At 36.0% G+C, this 22717-nt stretch overlaps 1 protein-coding gene across 10 annotated transcripts in view; it reads right to left on the bottom strand.

Annotated features, from left to right (window-relative positions):
- Positions 1-22717, bottom strand: part of DPH6 (diphthamine biosynthesis 6) — a 265858-nt gene that overhangs the window by 71722 nt on the left and 171419 nt on the right. For all 10 annotated transcript variants that reach the window (XM_068946340.1, XM_068946349.1, XM_068946343.1 and 7 more), the window contains one exon: positions 10627-11032. In XM_068946340.1, the coding sequence (XP_068802441.1) occupies positions 10627-11032 (406 nt within the window). The remainder of the gene's footprint in view (positions 1-10626; positions 11033-22717) is intronic.

The following is a 22717-nucleotide window of genomic DNA, read 5'->3' as shown; positions in this document are numbered from 1 at the left end:
ACAGCATAAACATCTATTAATCTGTTTAAATGAGGAAAGCAAAATTTTTTGCCAGTTCAAGATATGACATTACCGATGATATAAATTATTCATCTCCATAAGAGGAACAACTTTCCTCATTCTCAGGTGTCTCAAACATCATCAAATGAATTAGACCCTGGAGACACATTGGCTTTACACTGTCATAAGAAAAACTGCAGAGATATCACAGCCCAGTGACAATTCTAATACTGAACTTATGAGTTCCACTGAGACAAAGAGACAGGCAAAGAAAAAAGGATAAATGTGCATACTACAGAGAAATGAGTTTAAAAAAAGAACAAAGAACACAGACACTTCTAAAGAAACAGTTCTTTCAGAGACACACTCCAGCAAGAAAAACTTGCTTATTGGCTTCAGTAATTATTATTGTAATAAGGAGTGGTCGTCATCTTCTGTAAGAGGTGCAGTATTAACGACAGAAGGAAAGAAGCTGTTTTTTCATGGAGAATCTGCAATTTAATGGCATTCTTTGGGGGAATTTATTAGTAATTTGATAATAATATCATAGAATCATAGAATAATTTTGGTTGGTAGAGACTTCTGTAAATCATGTAGTCCAACCTCTTGCTCAAAGCAGGGCTAACTTAAGAGATTAGATCACCTTTTTCGGGGCCTTGCACAGTCGAGCATTGAAAATCGCTAGGGGTGGAGATTCCACAGCCTCTCTCAGCAGTCTACTCCAATACCTGACCTTGTGAAAAACTCTTTCCTTTTGTCCAACTAGAACTCCTCTTGCTATGCCTTGTGAGCGTTGCTCCCTGTCCTTCCTTGCCTGAGAAAAAGCTGGCTCCTTCTTCTCTGTAACAGCTACTAAGGTAATGAAGACCGCCATTCAGTTCTCCTTCACTCTTCTCTTTTCCAGGTGGAACACACACACTTCCTCCATTTTTTTTCTCATATGCCATATACTCCACTTTCCCGACCACTTATTTCTCTGGACCACTTATTTCTCTCACTTATTCCAGTCTTCTCTGGACTTTCTCTAGTTTGGTGAAGCTTTCCTCTTATACCGCCAGGCCTCAAAACTGGACACAGTATTCGACTTGCAGCCCACTTCCCTCAACCTGCTGGCTGCCCTCTTGCCATTCAGAAATAATGCAGATAGATAGAGAAAGAATTCTTATTTGCTACAACGTAAAAAATTTACATCACCTCCACTTATCCAGTGCAAGTATTCTAGACTTACTGTGCAAGCAGAAATGAGATGCCTCTTTTAAGAGACTATGTTATAAATGTACCTTCACTGACAATGAACTGCATCTAAGCAGATTTAATGCATACTAGAAACGCAGAGGGAAGTCCAAAGGAAGGAAAAAAATAAGATTTTTTTCATTGATTATTTTTATATTGTAGCAACTTTTTCAGTGACACCTAATAATATGCTATTTTAAGCTTAAATTTACCAAAAATTTAAGGAGAAATGGAATGTTAGGAGCCCCACTGTATATGCTATGTAAAGCCAATTTGCATAAACTGACATAATGGTAACATACTGTCTTTTGTTGGTTAGTTACAGCTATTTTCTTGACATAAAAGTTACAGTGCAGGTGGCAAAAAGAACAAAAAATCCCTTTGCCCTTTGCTTTTTGCCTTGGCATTGAGTGGTTGGATTATTTTTCTCAATCTAGTATCTGTGCTCTTGAAAAAAAGTGCTGTTCTGAAGGACAGAAGGCCCCTGCTTTAAAGAAAGATCTAATATATTTTAAACAACTGCTTTCCAGGCATAAACCACATTCCTATTCAAATTCAATCAAAAGGAAAAATCACTATTAAAACAATTTCCCCAAGTTTACGGTAGGAAACATTAAAAAAAAAAAAAAGAGAGAGAACAATCTTTTCCCCATAATTTTATGTGAGATGTTCTGCCAAAAATTGCATACACAATGACTTATAGCAGACATAATAACAGTAACCTTGAAAACCGATGTGAAAAATTTCAAATTCCAGCATGTTGACAACCATTTAATATATAAGGTCTCTTGACTGGATACTCTGGGCAGCAATAGCAAGATTCCTAAGCCACTTCTGTGGCTCAAGACCAAATTCAGCTATTTTCACCCTTTTAAAATGTCATTTCAAAACACACTCATGAATCAAGTCAGTGTTTCCTAATTGCTTACATATATTATAATGTGATTCATTTCCCCAGGTACTAATTTAATCATTTATTATTTATTTATTTATTGGAGCAGCAGCACAGGACTGCTGCTTGAAGTATTATACTTGGCAAATTCTTTGTTTTCTTAACAGGGAACCCAAGGAATTAAAAGTGAAATTCCCTCTTCTTTCAGGCTGGCAACTGTTCCCAGATTTTCCATTTAGCCTAAATTAACAGGATTTGGCAGCAAACCAAGTTCAGTTTATTTCAGATAGCTTTGTGATACTTTAAAATATTTTTGCTTGGCCAAATTACATACTTTAGTCACAACTGCTTCATTAGTTAGTGACTGCAAAGCTGATCAGGTACAAATCAATTTTATCTCTAACCTCAATTTATGGCCTATATCATAAATCCTCTCCTATTTAATTAATACAAAATGCAGAAGACTTTGCCTTCAGTTCTGCACAAGCTATTAGTCTAAAGGTAGTAACATACCAGAATGGGTTCAAGGAAGAGGAAAGAAAAAGGTGGCTGAAGAAAGATTAAGAGTTGACTATATACAGCTTAGTTTAATATGACAACAAATGTATGTCTGAGTGTGGAGCAGAACTTGATAATCATGGTCTGTAAACATCTGATAGGTGTAAACAAGAAGAATAAGGAGTATTTGGGTTAAACAGGTGACATACAGGATAACAACTACAAACAACAGGACGAAATAAAGTATCTGAATAACAAAAAGTGTCCTTTTACCGAAGTGGATGAAACTGTTAAAACTTTTAAAAGAAGGGAAAAAGTCACCATTCAGGATTCTGAAAAGTAGACTGTATGTTAAACAACTGTACAGGTACTGTAGGATCACTTGGACATTGGCTACTGAATGATCAGATGGGACTTCTCAATTTTTGACATGTGCTGCTCTGCAGATACAAGAAATGTCTTGGAAATGATCAGAGGGTGGTTTTTGATCATTTTATTACCATTCATTTCAATGCTGAAATTCACTCACTGAGGCAAAGTTATATATGCCAACCTTATGGCAAAACCAACTTCTTTATTTTCCTGTATTTAAACTGTTTTTAATGTCATTTTCCCTATGCATAATGAAAGTGATATCATTCCACTCCTCAAAACAGAGAAGTTATCCTCTCAGAACAGGGACCCGAGTACATTTGCACCCTATACCAAACTTAACATCTGTGCTAAACTCCCCCCCGCAGCAAAACAGTCATAATTATTTTATCATCTATAAGAGAGCAACAGAAGATAACACTTATATGTGAAGAGATATGAAAAATTGAAAGCAGTGTTTCCACACCATCTTTTCTTATTCTTTGAATGCCTAATGCTCTATGATCATTTCTTTTATTCCTGGTGTACTGGTAAGTGATGGGGACTAGTAATGTATGAGGAGAAAACAGAGGAAGTATACAAGCATTATTCTTGGAGATGACTAGTGAAACTGTGGAACATCTAGCAATGCTGGAAATCCAGATGCAAGACAAATACTACTTTGTTTTCCTCTGCAGCCACTGCTGCTACCGAAGCTGCTTGCCCATGTTTCTGGAGAATGGCTAGAAAGGTACTCTCTAGGCACTTCCTGCAGTTGCTGCACTCACTGAAACCACTGTGTCTCTTAGGTTCTTTTGGATTACTCTGACCCTTCTTCCATATTTTCCCCAACGCATCTTTTTCAATAACCTTGGGAAAACCAAGGTTGTATATTAGGCTTGCAGGTTTCCATGTATCTGTATATTAGGCTTGCAGGTTTCCATGTATTTGGCTACATAAGTGGGACTGGAGTTGTAGATGTTTATATCTGTGCTTTGTAGGATTCTTTGCAGTTCAACAAATAAATTGCATATGTAAATGTTATATATAACTTCTTGGTAGAATAGCATCTTATATTATGATTGATATTTTGCTCTGAATATCTAACTTATCAAAGCCTTGTCCGTAAGTAAATTTCATTGAACACTCAATTTCTCACATTGCTTCCAACATCTTTACCAGAAATCACACCTCCTCCTCTTCTTGATCTCAAAATCAGATTCTTCATCTAGATTTGATGTTGCTACCACTAAGATAACCAGGACAATAGTAAGGTTTTAAAAATATATATAAGTTAAGAAATAGACTGTAAATCTTTCTTCTGATTATGTCTGTGCCTTGTTAATCTATCACCTGCTTGGATCCTCTTTATGTTCCTACAAAACCAACAAGAAAATAGATATTGAACTGTCAACACAGCTGACAGGAGAACAAAGCAGCAAAAATCACAGTAGCAGAGTTGGGAGTGAGGGAAGACAGACAGGAATCCCCTGCTTGAAGAATCCAAGCCTTCCACTAAAACAGATATGTGTCGTTCCAGGTGATCGACATCCAAAACTGAGAATTCTACTCTCACATTATTTTATCCACACTGATGCTATACATCGTTTGTCTGTTTCTTTACCACTTCTGGGGAAATATAAGAGATTGTCTTATGAAGCTGAATTCTGCTATGTTTCTTCTCCCACTGAACTGTGGGAAAAGTTGTCTTTCCATCTGGTCACAAAGAAATACAATTGGAAGACCTTACAGCACTTTAGCTTACGTCCTCCTTAAAAACATTAGCAGGGCTTTGGCTTACAACTAACACATAATTTGCTAAATAAGCTCTATGGTACCTAGTGTAAAGGCCGTGAGAGCATCCGCCCTCATGAAAGTTTGGTGATGGAGGAGGGCCAGCTTAGCGATACTGCAGCTGAGGGATGTCCCCCTCCTATTGCTGACATTGGACAGAGCATGCCCAGACAGTGCTGCAGGGAGGCCTCAGCAAAGACTGGCCCTCTTCCCATGGGAGCTGCTTTTAAGCTAGGCCTCTAGCCTTTGGCCTCTGCCTGCATTGCAGTCATGGCTGTGCCTGGCCATCGGCCCCGCTGATCCAGACCATGACTCCAACCCGCACGCTCCCTTCCCAGCCTAGCTTCAGCCTGCCTCATCCCTGTGGGGCTGCCTGGAAATTGCTGGGCTGTGTCTGGCCCTCATTACCCTCCCTAGGCCTGCCCTGCTTACAAGTGGCACTGGGTCCTTACTGGCGAGGCCACTGTCTCTGCTGGCACTGTGATTGTGCTTGGCTCCCTGCTCACCTTCACGTGTAGAGCTGCTCCCTGCAGCACTGTCTGGGCATGCTCTGTCCAATGTCAGCAATAGGAGGGGGACATCCCTCAGCTGCAGTATCGCTAAGCTGCTTGCTGCTTGCTGACACCTCAGCACAACACCACTCCAACATCCTGTCTTGCCTCCAGCTCTGGGAGATACCAGCTCATGCTCCCCACGAGTTTCTCCAGTGCATCCCTAGAAAAGCACACTCCGTAGTCTGGGAGAGGTGGATTCAAAACCTCAGTTTTGCTCTCTGGGAGAGTATCAGCTGAGGTTGAGGGCACTGCCAAATTTGTGTTAGACATTTTCCATGTTGATGCGAACAGGTTAGAGGACATGGATAAGGAAGAAATAGAGATAATTCCATATGACACTGAACTATGAGTCAGAGACATTGAACATAGTCAGAGACACTGACTATGAAAGCAAAAGTATGTGAAATAGTCGGAGCAGTGCTCATTAGGGTGAACATACCTTGTACCCCAAAACTGATGTCTCCTGTCACTTTCCTCATAATCTTTCCATTGGAACAATGGAAGTTCTACACTCTTGTTCCCTTCACTTTCTCTTTTTCTTTTCACTTTATAATATTCCTTCCCCATTACATCTTGGTCAATATTTCTTCTTAAAAAAGAAGTATTTTTAGAAAAAATATAAAAATATCCTTTTAAAAAAAAGGAAACCAATGTATTCCCTGCTAATACTCATTATGTTTATTCTATTTGCATGTTCTGATCTGTCATCATTCAGTCTTTGACTTACTGATGTACTTTGATGGCAAGTTCTTACGGGCATGGACTTTTCTTAAAATCAACATTTGTCTGAAATCTAGCATAAAGTCATAATAATGGACAGGAGCTGGTGTTATTAGAAGACAATTCTAGAAAACTCTAATATCATGAGCAAAGACACCACTTTAATACACAGGAATAATGGTACTCCAAATATTTTCAACAAGATGCTGAACATCTGTTTGGTACTTTTTCTTATTTCTTTTGGTCTATGATGGAAATGAAACTAACATTATTCTGTCTGTGAATATGTGTGTCAGTCAAGCTATAATTTCAGTCAATTATCACCACTTATGTAGCTGCTTCATTTTCACTCACTGAACTGTTCTTAAACAACCATTTAGTTTCTGTTCACCTGGGTAGTTCCAGACTACATTGCTATTCCTGTTCTCTTTTCTTTTTATATTCTCACCTTATTTTTTCTATAGCATTAAAAAGATAATGTAATATGATGTTCTAGTGAATGCAGACGCTTTTCCACTCCCTAAAAAATATTCAAAAATATTTTGCATACAGCCTGTGAACAGGGTTTGTGAAATCATAATGAGATGACTTAGGATCATTCATCTTTCCTGTACTGAAGTATAATCTAGTAAACCGGATGGTAGAGCAAATTGTCCTGACATGTTTATATTAATGCATATTTAAATGAGAATAAGAAAGAAATAGTCAAATTTATGTTAAAGCCTTCTAAAGGCTTAACAGCATCTTACTAGATATATATGTCGGCTTAATCTAATCCTCCTACTTTTAACACGTTCTGCAGTCTCAGCATGGTGCCCATAATACTCTTGCATGTTATGAGGGATTGCCTGTGAGAAGGGCACCATCAGTACTATACTTTGTTTAATAAAACTTTACATCTGGTCTTAAGATGACAGAAAGCTATCCTTCTCAAATTTGCATCACAAACCTTTAGCTTCTTTTGACATTGGTAACACTGGCTATAATAACTTCCAATAATCTGGTACAACACACAAAGTATACATATTCTCTGTTTTCATCTTACTGCACCAGGGACAAATAGGCTTCTCTAATGGCTTGGACTGTTTCAAATGAATGTTGAATTTCTTTGCACCAAAAAAAGCACTCCTCTAGTCAGAAGCTCATCTGAGATTTGTGGCAGTGATCCCTCACTTTACTCCAATGATTTTAAGTTTTAGTAAGAAAGGGGTACCTTTATTTCTTCTTTGTGCTCTTAATAGAGAAGATAATACACTGCAATTCAAGACCTTACAACAATTCTCTGAAGACTATTTACTAATCCTGAGACATGATGGAAGGCCACCTGAAATCCAGTAAGACTGCAACAGTTATCTCCTCAACCATATGTTTTGATTTTTGAGACATGATACTTCTATGTCTGCATCTGATGTGTTTCACATTAAAAATACTTGAATAGCAGTGTCTATCATTCCCTGCTAGGCTACTACAATTATCTTTCCTCAGCCCACTCTGAATCTGACGGTACTTGAAGACTCCAAAAAGGACAGACCTACTTGTGGGATCAACAATGTCTAACACATGTGAGAGATCAAATATATCAGTAACAGTTCCTCATACAGATGGCTAGCAACCAGCACCACCTGAGCTGAGTTAATAAACAACAACTGAAATCTGCTCTCTCAATATCATTTGGATTCTGGCAGCCATGCCAACAAAAGAAAATTTCACAACAATTTGTATATTACGCTTGCAGATTTCCAGGATTAAAATATTTCTGCTTTACCCAGGATCTGGAAAAACACTCCTTTGTGTTTGAAAGAAAGTTTTACCAACTATGTGATCACTACTGTCAGTAAACTGCAATACCCACCTGGACATAATTCTGCAACAGAAAGTTTAATCTTTGGAGGAAGTGGAAATCATCAAAGAGACATCTAAATAATTAAAATATTCTACAGCAAGTCTACAGCAAGAGATATGAGCAATGCTCTCGCCATGCTCTGAGCCGACAAGACACAAATCAGTCTATTTTGGAAGTCAGTGTTGTTCTTTAGCGAGTGTGCTCTGCCCTTCTCGTGATATTCAGATTCATGCATCCATCCAGCTCAAAAGCATACGCAGAACAAGCTTATCTGAACTTGCCTAAACATATAAATATGTACGTTTCTAATTCTATTCAGGTAATGAAGTAAAGTTCTGGATAATGTAAAACATGCACTTTCTTCTGGCTTGGTATTAAATCCAGCCTGAGGAAGAAGGCTGACAAGATATGGGATGTTGTAGAGGAAATCTGGGGGCCATCTTAAGGCTGAATAGGAAAATAGTGTGAACACACTAAGAAAAACTGTTAGAAAGTGTGGTCATCAGAGCCTAACAATCTCCAACATTTCAGACTGATGTTACAGGTAGTGTAAAATATTGTAAGATTCAAGAGGAAGATCTGATTTTAGTTCTGGGATATTATGTCTGTGAAGCATACTACAGAGCACAAAGACATTTGCCATAGTTCTGCCACTGGGCACTGTCTTAAGGGATACTGGAATGAATGGGAACAGTGAAATCTTTGCGATCTTATAAAATGCTTTTTAACTGAACGTTAATGTATATGTGTGAGTACATTTTAATTTACGAGAATGATTGCAGTATAGTATGTAAGACAGTGGAGCATATATTCAGTAATCTATTAATATGCAGCATCCTTTGGAAGGCTGAGGAGACTTCATCTGAGGCTACAAACCTTTGAAGGCTCTGAGGACACATGTTAGAAAAACACTTAAATATGTCCCTGTGCCTTAGTGACATATTCAAGATTAGTCTTCTGATTTTGAATCGGTGTTATAACAGAGTGGAAAATCAAACAATAGCCTTCTATCAGACTGAAACTATCAGTAAGAGCTATTTCATCGTCAGCTATTTCAATGTGAGAAGTTATTTTCAAATAGATTGCACAGTGCTTCTTTCCATCACATGAACTTTCTGAAGATTTTCAGATTAAAGTTCTTTTTAAATTCTTCATCAATGAATTAGCTCCACTTGTATATTTAACCTCTTCTAGATATTCTAGAGATTTGCAAGAATGTATTTCTTATCAGTGATGATAATGATAACATTGCTATAAAGATAGGAATTATTATGACAGGAGATAGATCTGAATACAACCAAAAATGAATATATACAAATCTTTACAACTCTTTCTATACCTATGCCATTAGTAGAGTAACATGAATCAAATCAAAGCATATTTTCATGTATACTATTTACACATTATATTCAGCAACATATTTAATAAAGCAAATGAAATTTATTTGAAAGTAATTATTTTATGGCCTACAAAATATCAGAAAGAGAGCAGGCAAAAGGATAATGTTAATCCTATGCCAAGAACATGTTTTATCAGGTTTCCTTTTAGCTCTTAAACAAGATGTAGTAAAAACAACAACATTCTGTCAGGCTATATGTTCATTCCTTGCCTCCTGGATTAAATATGCTTATTCTATGCCACATTTTTATGGCTTTCAATTCCCGTACTTTAAATCTATTAAACAATGTCAAGTTGAATTTTCTTCAAAAACTGCTGCAGGTTAAGGTAAAAAATAGGACAGTAGACTATTTGAGGGCTAACATTTATGTCAGCTAATTAATATAGATCAGTCGTGGTTTTGCAAGTTTTTTTTACGTGAATGCATGTTTGAGACAAGGATCTGATCCTATTCCTTCTGAAATTAATAGAAAAGCTCTTAACTGATTTCAGTACAAATGTGATCTACCAATTTTGTAGGCCTGACAGACAAAAGAGGCTTCTGTGCACTTGCATAATGCTGGTTTTTCCAAATTGAGCACAGCACAGAATGGAGATGTACAACATAAGGGATAAAACATAGCTGCTGCATTATAGTTATTGTTCGGTATTCTCTTTACTTGGTAAGGGAATCAGATTTAAAAAAATCTAAACATTAGGGAAAAAATAGTAAATTTGCCTGGTTGACAGGTTTTATTTAAATAAGTTGGTAAGAAGTCATCCCATGTTCAAAAACAGATACCCTCTAATCTACAGGATGTAGCACCTTTTATTTGTTTTAGAATATTAATATTTCATTATTATTTATTCTTGAAAAAGTGTCTGTTAGTACATGAAATGTTGTTATTTAAAAATAGTTCTAGATCATGACAAACATGGTCTATAATCTGAACTCTGTTCAAAGACTTTTATGAGGAAGATTCATGTTACCTATCTCTGACCCTAAGGCTGCTATGTGGACTTCACCAGATTTCTTGGCAATTTCTCTTTTATAGTATCACAGAATAATTCAGATTGGAAGGAGATCATCTAGTCCAGCCTCCTATTCAAGGCAGGGTCAGCAGGTGAGATCACACCAGCTTAGTCAGGGCTGCATCCAGTATGGACTTGAAAACCTCCAAAGATGGAGTTTTTCTACTTGGGTCCGTTATGCCAGGCTATCAGAAAAAGAATGAATATGTCTTAATCACGCCTATCCTTCAAAGGCACTACAGTATCTTCTTTCAAATAAACCTTATGCAGAAGTAAAGAAAAATTACCTCACGGTTAATATTAACACTCTTTAACATCATCAAAAGTCTTACCTGTTTGTAATGTTTGAGCATCAAAGATATCCTTCTTGAAAAAAGCTCTGAAAGACAAAGGAATTGCACTGCAGTCTTCTGAAAGTTTCTCAATAGCTTGTCTAAACATAGCAAATAAGTCATGAAGAGGTCCTTCTAAATCAAGTGGAGAAGTGGATGGTGAAATCAAGCTCAGACGTACAGAGACTGAGGCACAAGATGCAGAACTGGACTCCACAGATTCACATTCAACTTGGAAGCCCTCTGACAACATCTTCATTGCAAAATGTTTTCTTTGCATTGGATTGTCAACTACTGCAATGACATGCCATTCAATGGCAGCATCTCTGGGTAAGCGAGATATTACAACAACAGCAAGCATCCCACACACTGCAGCTGCATCATTATATGTCTCTGAATCTTCTTCCTGAAAGTTAAACAAAATATTGTGGATATTACACATGCTAGAAATTGATGATGCTCATATTCAGTTGATATATCTGTACACAAGAGTTATTTCATGGAGACTATTTTTTTCCCCCTAAACTTACTTTCTTATTGAGAAAGTCATCTTGAGCAATTACGAATCTATCTGACAGTTAATATCTGCTCATTTTTTAAATCTCAGCTACTATGCCTCTGTCATTTAAAGAAATATTAATTGTAATGTATTTTACACTCACTCTAATCCAACAGAATACAGCAGAATTCTAATTTCTGCACACAGTAACATTTGTCCATATCAACGGTCTTTGAAAAATGGAAATAGTAAGAGCTACTGAAGCTACAAAAATGAATTAGTAGAACACATTGGTTTACTTTAAAAGTTGGAATATTAAAGATACAGTAAAGCTACAGTTCAGATATTTCTGAAGAGCAGAATGGTCTGAACAAACCTTCTCGAAAGATAAGAGCACTTCTTTTAATAGCAAAGCTGTTTTTCGAAATACCCAGAAACTTGAAATTGTTTTTACTTCAAACAACACATCTAGTCAGCTTACTTGGTAAGCTAACTCTGAGTCACTCAGCTGCTCCTCTTCTAATGGTATTAAACAAATAGAACATCCCTTCTGCTTACTTTCTTGGTAAAAATATAGTATAAACATTTTAATAGGTATAGCAATTGAATATAATGCTTCAGAATATTGAAATGCTCTTCCATGAGACAGAGAAAGAAACTGTGAATTTGTTGCCATTTTAACCCAAATTAATGATACTCATGTACAATAAAGAGCACTATCTTTGAGTCTTAACAAATCTAAGATTAGTTCATGAAAGATTTGTCTTGTCCTTGTATTGTTGCTGTGTACTCAATCCTTTTTCATCTGAATAAAAAGAAAAGAGGCCTTACAGCTTTAAACTAGGAACAGCACATTTAGGTCTGCCATTATCTTAAAAAGCATACATTCAAACTCCTATTACATGACAAAGTCTATTTATGGAAAGCAATTGAATTTTATGATATATATATATTCTCTCAGGGTATTTACACTAATGTTATCTGCTTTCTGAACAAACACATTTCTATTTGAAGAATTTTAGATGTTTATTCTGGCCAGCAGATATTTTTGTCTTACTTTTCCCTCAATTTTTAAACACAGATCATATATCAAGCATTTTAATATTAGTGACTTACACCTTCTTCTTGCTGTATATAGATTTTTTTTTTTTTTATATACCAGTTTGCTTACACTGCAGTCTATACTGGTAATATTGCCCACTGCCTGACCTCTGAACGCAAAAATAATAACAAGGCAAAACTGTCATTTTACCTAAAGTCGATAAGGCCATATAACTCACAGCACCTTCAATTCACAAGCTCAATTTTCATCCCCTCACTCTTGACTTTGAGAGGAAGGAATAATGACAGGTTACAGGCACTTTATTTCAAAATTCACTCACAAAGTTATTGACAAGCATTTTCCATAGAACGTCTCTGATGCTTGACCCTCGTGAGCTGTTTACATGAAAAATGCACTTACTTCTATATTAATGATAGTGGAATCTAATTCTATACCAAACATGTAGCAATTGCTTTAGCATTTCTGTTTTTGATATGGGAACAAAAATAGGGATAATTTGTGTCAAATTGCAGTCACTTCAGTCATAATAAAATCTCACTGAGTACTGTTTGCTTTCAGTACTTTCATTAGGTAAGCTGGGCTGTTATTAAGGTACCAACACATAAATGTTATATTAGCACTTAACAGGAGCACAGTATTCTCCTCTAGGAGATGAATTCTAACCTTGTCAATATAATTCTGCTCTGAGTGCTGTAAAACAGTTTGAAAAGATGAAATACTGGAGCTTTGGAGCTTTGCACTGAGAAAAAAAAGTCATGCTCATTCAGGCTTAAAGGCCATTTTGCTGGCCCAAGGTGCTGAGGTACTGTTTAGAAAAAAGTCTAAAGAAGCTCTCTCAGGTCACATCAAGCACTGAAACAAACTTTTCTACTTCTTTGTACTTGTCTTAGGTTGTTAAATCAATTACTCAATATTTCTGCTTGCCTTCAGCTGCCATTTAGAGTATGAAGAAACACATGAAAATTAAGGCCAGGATAAAGTACATTTCCAAATTTAACAAATAAGAATCATTCTGAGTGAAAAACTATACATAGTACACCTGTACAGTGCCATCAACTTCCACTGGCACTCATAACCTTTAACGTAAGAGTTTGCGCAAAGCACAAAGTGATGGAGCTACTGGGGACTAACACTTTCATCAACTGCTACAGATTCTTACAGAAATACTTCTAACAACGACCTTGCATGACTTATTTTCAAGAAATCACTGACATTTGTGTTATACTTTTGTTTTATACTATTGTGAGTTAGCTTTCAGAAACTTGCAACTGCCTTAAACAGCTTGAATGGCTTTATGATAGCCTGTCCAGTAAATAAGGATGCACACATAAGGTCTGCTAGGGAATTCTATTCATATGATGCTAGAATAATATAAGTAAGCATATCATTAAGGACAAAATGTGATTATTTTACTACTAACTTGCTCTTTACAATTGATTCTGCACTCTTGTTCATGAGACTCAGCACTTTCGGCAGACAGCTGTGACACTATGAAGAAAAACAAGTTTTCAGGGTTTTTGTATGAGGATACTGATGTAGACTGTTCAATAAATGAGCACAAGTTCTGGCCCAGACCTTTCATATCTTCACAGTCTTGGAAAAGGAAATCTGAGGTAGAAAAGAAAGTAGGTTGGCTTGTAATTCTTGAAAAAGAAGCGTTAAATAGTTCTTCAGAACCTCTGTAAAATTCTAATGAGAAAATGAGGCCAAAGACTGTTGGAAAGTGATTAGGAAAAACTCAACTGCAACAATATTCTACCAGTAGAGATTTAGAGTGTAACGTCAAGGTCTGGTAAGCAGTGATTCCTTAAAGCATGACCTGAATTTTACAAAACTTTACAAATTTAATTAGGCTACAGGCGAAGCTGTCATCTAAAGGCATTTGCCTTTAACTCCATGAGCACTTATTTCCTCGCTGACTCATCAGCGTTCAAATGATCTTTAATTCATGGGAAAAGGTCTGCCTGTTAAAGATTCCCATTTCCACTATTTTCAAGCCATAAATGGGTTGTTAGCTTTTCCACAGGATTTAATCCTTTCTAACACCAAAACACTCCCAGCTAACTTTGCATCAGGAAAAGTTTGGATGTCAGAGGAAAAATGAGTAGATTGCAAAGGTTCACTATCTGGCAGCTGAAATAATATGGAGAAGGTTGCTACTTCTACATCACAGTTTTACATGAGCTGATTTAATAAGGGTTGGAGAAGGAGGTCAGACAGTATTCTGCTCTTGGGCAGGAGACAGCTTCTGAAAAAAAAAAACCCTGTAACAATGCTTTCTTCCAGGAATGGGTACAAACTGGACTGTCTCAAAGACCACGCTATGACTAACCCAGAATTCTGATCCTGTCATGCTATGAAATGGTAGATCCCAAGAATTTGGACAAAAGTTTGATGTGACAAGTGATTTAGCTCTGAGTCTCACATTAGACTCTCCAAATGTAATTCATAATATCCTCCCACTGCCAACAGGATCATCTGCTATTCAAAAAATTATATCAAAGATGGGAAAGATGGAGTCTCATAAAGTTTAGAAAAGAAAGTCAAAAACAGATTTTTCTACTGAATAAATGTATCTCTATCATTCCCTATCTAGTGGAGCAGTAGGTATGCTCCATGATCTTTGAACATTTCCTGTTGAGAAAAAAAAAACAAAAAAAAAAACACAAAAAAACCCCAAACAACCAGGACTTTTCCCACAGTGAAGAATATACTGATATTTTTCTAGTGATAAAACACATATACGACTATTTCAGGGTTAAAACAGAAGATAAGGAGTAGATTTTAGAAGGACTGGGAATGTGACTCTGTTATTTAACTTCTATTTTATTATCCCAAGGAAGGATTGACGCCTTATTACTGTAAACATTCAGGAGAGTGCCATGCTAAACTATGCAACACCTTGGGAAGTCTTCATGGACTGCTTAATGAAGAATCGCAGCGGTTGACATCAGTCAGGAAAGCAAAGGAAATGTTATGAATTCTTAGGAAAGGAATAGAGAAAAAGGCGGGTAACACTATGTCACTGCAGAAACTCACAGTTCAGCTGCACCTTGAATAAGGTATACAATTCTGGATCTCTCATCTAGAAAAGGATATATGAGATCCAGAATGTGTTCAGAGGAGAACATGAATGATCAAAAGCTATGAATGAAAGGACTGACCGAGAAGGCTGTCCAGCCTTCTTAACAGGCATATGACAGAGCTTTAGAAAATCATGCATGACATAAAAAGGAGAGATAAGAATTGATTGTTCCCTCTTGTCCTTCAGTACAAGAACTAGGGACTACCGAATGACGTTAGTAAGAGGATGGTGGGTGATACATAGAATTCTTTGAGAGAAAATGCTGTGGTTGCAAGAACCTCACGTGGGTTCAAGGGGAGCCTGAACAAGTACTCAGAAGAATGATTCAAAGGGGATTATTAAAGGGATTTATCAAAATTTTTTAGTTAAAGAGTATTCTTACAATAATTATTAATTATATATAATAAAATGTACATAATTATTAAATTAAATTTAACTTATTTTAAAATGAATTAAAATAGTTTGAGGCTGGGAGAAAATTAGGGTGGATATATGCTTTTTGTACCTTAACTATTCACATTTGCTTAGGGCTACTGTTTGGAAACAGAATACTAGGTGGACCCATCACCATTATGGCTCTTCTTATGTTCTTACATCAGAATTTATGCTTATGTTGATACCAGCAATGTGTTTGATGAAGAAAGATGACTGGGCTTTCTTGATCGAACTGGCTGAATTTTCACAACCAGTCCCTTCCAACATTTCTATGACCTCTAAGAGAGTTTTACATTCTTCTAGGATATTCCAGATAGATTTTAGAGATTAATAATCTGTTCAGAGTCAAACAGAAATATAAATAATAGCTTTGAAGGGAGAAATGCTTCTTCAGTTAGTTGATCAGAGGTACTGACATCAGAGCCTTAGGCTGGAAGAAGTATGATCTTATAGTGACACTGGAAGTGGAAGAAAATTAGTTTAATTTGGAAAAGGAGTGGTTATTCTTGGTCTCTTTCTGAGAAAGGAAATGCTTCCTCTTCTTTTTCCCAAAAGAGAACCATAGAGAGAGTCGGAAACCCGACCAAGTAGAGGGTCCAAGTATACTTTCAATATACTTTCAGTCCACCCTTAAACTGATACAGATAGCAATACTAGCATGAACAACAAAAACAGAACTTACAGTCCCAGATGGTGCCAAGCAGAAAGCTGTCTGCTTTAGGCAGCTTTTAGAGGTTTGTGGATCTTGAGCCTATTATCAGCCTATTATCAGTGGAGCCACTAAGACTGTTGTTCATGTTTTAACCTCTCTAAAGAGGTTGTGATATGGATGCTTAACTCACAGAATCACAGAATGGTTGAGGTTGGAAGGGACCTCTGGAGATCATCTAGTCCAACCTCCCTGCTCAAGCAGGGTCCTCTAGAGCATATTGCCCAGGATCACATCCAGACGGGTTTTGAATGTCTCCAGCGAAGGAGACTCCACTACCTCTCTGGGCAACCTGTTCCAATGCTCTGTCACCCTCACAGGGAAGAAGTTTTTTCTCAGGTTTAGATGGAACTTCCTGTGGCTCAGGAACTCAAATCTGCAAAAGCATAAGAATCATTGGCTGGAAATAGAAGGGGCTGAAAAGCTTGGCTGAAAAATTATCAAAAGCCACATGCTACAGCTATCAGACTATCAGTGAGGTATCTAATCACAAGAAATGAGAATGGTAATTTTTACTAAATTCTTTATTCATGCATAAGCTGAAGCTGAAAAGATGTTGTTGTTACCAACCTAACGCTTTTATGAAAATGTTTAATGCAGAAATACAAATCCTTTCACATAAAAAGAAGGAAAGTTAACAACAGTGTGTTTTACTTCATTTTTAAAATTGCAATTAACCTATATCGTGACATTAAAGTAAAACGGTTATCTGAACTGCTGTGTGCATAATGCTTTCCTGAGCTTTGCTCAAATACAAAAAGTTTTCTCACTGGTTCATAGTATTACTTAGTTTCTTACACTTTACATGCCTTAGTTCTTAGTAAAAAAATTACTCTGCTTTCATTGTGCTTATTCAGAAGAGCTCCAGGAATCCTGTTACTTATACTAATGAATGCCTAATGCATGACAGTACTGCTACAAAACAAAGTGCAAATCAGTGCAAGAAGCATAGTTAAATGAAAAACACTGTGCTGTAAGCATTGTAAACTAGCTTACAGAGAATGTGGTTATAAAAGTGTTAACCTTAAAAGAGAATATCTCTAACTAATAATGAATGAAAAAACAAAAGCAGGCCTACCAACATTCCAAAAAAACATAGGAATAACGGGTATATGACAAACCCATAACCAATCCACTATATATGCATTTAACAATTTTACTTAACAATTTAATTGGAAAAAGGTACACGTTTTACCTATTAACATTTACTATATAAATGTGTTTATTTGACTTCCTCCATCTCCTCCAAATGAGGAATACTCTTTTTGTTGTGTAAGGACTAAAGTCTACCTACTTCACAGTTGAATTTGGAATCAGACTGTGAGAGAAAAAGATGAATGCATAATTGCTATCTCTACAAAGAACTGACTTAGAGAACAAAAAGGAAGATACTGTGATGTTACTTTCAGAAGCTGAGTTTATGAAAACCTTCGATGGCATGCATTATTACGCCATTATAGTGGCAAGATTAACGTGCCTTTAAATAATACATTTAAAATTTCTTTTACACTGCCTGCATAAAACAGATTGTATCAAACTCCAGAGATCCAGTTTAAGCTTTGCTAGAGAGTCTCTCACAACAATAGGTTTATGACTTTAAAAAGTAAAAGATTCCACTAGGAAAACTGCATAAGAATAAAAATGTCAGTTTCTGAAGAAAGTAGGATAGAAGCAATCCTTTTCAACATCCTAGTTTGTCTAATAAATAGGCCACATATATTCCTGGTGTAACACTTCTGAATTCAAAGAATGAACACCTCAGTGTTTTATAACAATAAAATTGTTAAGAATATTACTTTTGCAAAGCTTACAAAAATAAGAAAGTCTGATGTTTAGTATTCCTTCCTGAAAAGAAAAAAAAAAAACAAGTTATTTGCTGCACGCCAGAAATATATTATTACAGGACTGGCACACTAAAATTGAGGTCTTACAAACCTGAATATTCATGATGGAATAAATATTGTTCAGATAAAAAGAAACAAGTTCTTCATATATTTTAGTCTTCTCTATTCCACAGTGCGTTGGACACAGCTGACTGTAGTTTAACTCCACTGTACCATATCAAAACTATTTTGTACAATGTCAACCGGAAAACTCAGCCTATACTTATTTGATGTTACTGTAGCTAAGGAAATCTAGAGAAGAAAGGTTTTTTATTTTTAGTTTCAGCCTCTGAAGCACATTTTGCAGAATATTTTTGTGCAATATTTCAAAAACAGAAACATAAAATGGGGAAAGTAGACATAGCACAAATATAGATTTAGAAATTTAGGGCACACTACTATTTCTAAGGGTATTTTCAACCATTTTTTAAAAATTCTAATGGATTTCAAAATTAATGAGAGCTCTCTAATGACTATTTGCTACATACTGGCATTTGGAATAATATCCAAATTAGGTCTTTTTCATAATAATTGTAAAAAATTCTACATGCAGGTCTACTACATACCGTGCATGAAGTATCTGTTTATGTCTTTGTGGAATCAGAACTTTCATGATGAATGCTCTACAAACCTTACTAGTGCAAATATTATATGTAAGCATTATATACCTCCTTCTCTTAAAAAAGTTAAGCAAATGTGGAAGTTAATGAAAATAGAAGGAGTTCATAAAAGATCAGTCAGATCAATAACTATATATAATCTATTGTTCATATCAGTCAAACAGAATAATTTAGTAGTCTTCTTTTATCATTATCATCAATAGAGGCCAAAAAGATTAATTTATGTCACCTGCAAGTGATAGACAAAAGGTCTCTAATGAAATTTAAGGCATATATTTATAAGCTCTCTTCTGATGATATTTAGTAAATAAGGATATCATTTGCCTGTTAGTTTTGGTTCTCTTTTCTGTTGTTGGATCTCTGTTTTTTCATCCTTTCATTTGGGAAACTGAGGGGATGAAGGCACACTGCAAACCTGTTGACATGATCGGAATAAGAGCAATCAGTCCCGCATTTCCATTAAGACATAGCCAGCTTTGAACCAGTCTCTAGAACTGATAAACAACTGAAAGCCTGAAGAAAGACTGTATAAAAAAGACTATAATAACTAGCATAACACTCCTTCTTTCTGGGCTTATCAGTGTGGAAGATTTCTTGTATGCTAAGCTTAGACAATTACTTTTAAAAGAAAATTGAAATGAGAAGGAAAACTGAAATTGGCCTGCTGTAGTTAAAAAAAGAAAGAAATAGACCTCTGCATACACAGTAATGGAGAAGAATCTCCTATTTAAGACTGAGATTTCCATTTTGCTTAATTTATCAGTTAAATATAATCTTGTTCTATCCCATTATCTAGCAGCATTGTCTCAATAGCCCTATGGACTTAAAATTTTTGACTTCCCATTGAATTTTATTCATTTTAATCTCTCTTCAAAATACATTTCATAATTGTATGTGACAATTACGCCAGCATGGCAGCAAAAGAAAGATTTTTTAAAATACTGGATATCCAGTTACGGGAAGCATATGATAATATCAAGTCAAAGGTACAGAGTACAATTTTTGCACATTTTTAGATGGTTATAAATTTCAGATATAGCACTGATTATTCACAGGAAAGCATGGTCTGCAACGAGTATGTTCGGGCTTAGAATCTGAGATGCATAGGTCTGTCAGCATGGCTGTTAAAGGGTCATAATACTTGAAATTCAGAATTAGATAATGAATATTAGCTTTAAGAAAGGATATGACTGCTTGAAGGAGAATATTTTCCTTCTTTTTGGGCCCTTAATTATTCCCACTGACACAGGTGGGAAATTTGTGTAAACAAGTGCTCTGATACAGGTAAAAGACACCTGTCTTTCTTTCCCAAGTCAAAGTGGTCACCTGATTAGGGATCAGGAAGCGATTTTTGCTTTTGTTAACAGGATACAAGCCTTGGGTTGTTCAGTTTGCTCTGCAGAATTAGTCACAGATCATCTCCTACTATCATGTGTACACACCGACCCGACAAACACCCTTACTACTGCGTGGGAAGCTCAGTTTCTCAGTTCTCAGCCTGTGGCATGAAACATTTTAAATTCCTGAGGTCTGATATATTTTAGTCTAAGTATACTCACCGGGTTCAAAATAGGAATATCTGGGTGAAATGTAATGGCCTGTGATATACAGGTCAGACTAAATGATCTAATGGTGCCTTCTGGCTGTAAAAGCTACTAAAGCCATGAAATCTGTTTTACCCACTACTTATACTCCATCTTTCCACCAGTGCCTCTGTGCCTGAATTCTAAAAACCCACACTGAGAAGGCAACCATCTTACTCATTACGGCCTTTAATCTCCCTTGCTGATAGTTTTAAATTTTTAAACAGCTCTACATGCCGTGCTCCCTTTTATGTGCTCTCATAGTTACAGAAATAATTTTGGAAGCAAAATAGCTAAACAGTAAGCATAATAAAAATGAAACAGGTTAAAGCTTATTAGCAGTAGGGAGCAGATGTAGCAAAATTCTGCCAGTTCCTCTACATTTCCTCCCCAGCAGGGACTTTATTTCAAGCTGTGAGTTAGTTCTATACTATAATGCAGGCTGCTGTTACTGCATTTGCACCTTCCTATACCTCAGTATTGGACAAAGAATTCACTTTGATTTTTGATTTCTTCCTTTGTAATAATAATATTTAAAGCAGTTCCTGCAGAGCTAAACGTAAATTCAAGCACTGTATGCTAGATACTCAAAAGGCTATGAATATGAAAAAGATTTGAGAAAATAATTATATATTGAAAAGCTATTTTATTTGCTTTAAAAATATTAACTTTCTCGGCAACAAACTAAAGGCTCCTGAGCCAAGAGATAACTGATTAATGATTACAGTTAAGATTCCTTGAAATACCTCTCAAACATACATCATTCAATATATCAGTTACAATGTGGAAAAAAGATAACTATTTAAGGAACAAAGTCATAAATTGATAGCAATATAAACTGAAAGCAAATGAAGTCTGCCACATGAAACATGATCACAGACTGTCACTCTGAGGGTTTTATTCATCATGTGTAGTGTCAAAAATAAGCACTTTGGAGACGGAGCTGAACTGAACTAAGGATGGAAAGATTCCACCCGATGAAAATCATTTGAGAAGGTGTATCCAGATGCGACAGAAAAAGAGAAAATTTAATGGTCAAAATCTACTTTGTGGGCATTAAGGATGGCTTATTTTATGATTCAGAATTTAAATTTCAGAGACTGGTTGCAGAGATTTTTTGCTGAAAGTCTGCTTTGCTTCTGAACTTTGAACTTGAGCTGCGGAGCTAATTTTCAAACATAAAATCTTATCTTTTACCTGACATATTTTAACTAGACTCACTCCTTCACCTGTACAGCGCTATTAGCTACTGTTGTTAAACCTATAATTAAATTTTTCAGTATGTAGTGAAGAAAATTATGATGCTGTTGGAGACAGAAGAAAAACCACTTGAAAATTCCGGCAGCACTATTAAACTCCTTTTAATTACCAGACACTCACTGAGACAGCTACCTTTATTAATAATATGATGTATAAATGTGCAATTGAAAATGATCTTGAGTTTGGCACTTTTTAGTATGTAAAATTTTTACTGGAAAATATGAACATTCCCCAACGTCTATCTTATGTATGTATTTTTTGGGAAAAGGCTTGTTTTCAGCACTCTAAATTAGTTAACGTTCATTTTTTAATAGGGTATGACCGCAAAGCAAGGTCAGTTAAACGGAATACAGTACAGCAGAACTGCTAGGACTGCACATTCCCTTTATTTACTTTAAGTCATTCACACCGGTCAACAAAGTCCTACTTACAGGTTAGAACCTAGATTTTGCAAGACAGGTTTTCCCTCAGTTCAGTGCTCTAGCAGTCAAACTCTGATGATGCACTTATAGTAGTTTCTTACAATACAGTCATAATAAGAAATTCATATGAACAATTTCAGGCACCTAAAAATTACAAGCCAAGTTTGAATTAAATACCTAACTGTTCTCAACAGCCTTTAGAATGAGACATACGGAAAGAAAGACAGTTCTACTGAAGATGAAGATACTTGTCTCAGATTACTCCTGAAGGGTAAATAGGGATATTAACTTTTATGTGCCTAAAAGCAGGTGATGTATATGAGGTTACAGTGGAAAGTTTTCAATAAATGGCCTTTACGGTGACACATGTTAATATATATTTTTCTAAAAATTGATATATTAAGAAAAAATAAAATTTTTGTGTCTGTATATACATTACACATATACATATACATAAATAAGGGGGGAGGGAGAGAGAATACCTATGTATCTATACATCTCCCTCATGTAATCCTGCAGAACATGCACAGAA

This window comes from Struthio camelus, chromosome 5, assembly GCF_040807025.1.
Source record: "Struthio camelus isolate bStrCam1 chromosome 5, bStrCam1.hap1, whole genome shotgun sequence".
In the NCBI taxonomy this organism is placed as follows: domain Eukaryota; kingdom Metazoa; phylum Chordata; class Aves; order Struthioniformes; family Struthionidae; genus Struthio; species Struthio camelus.
This window is presented reverse-complemented; position numbering and strand designations above follow the sequence as displayed.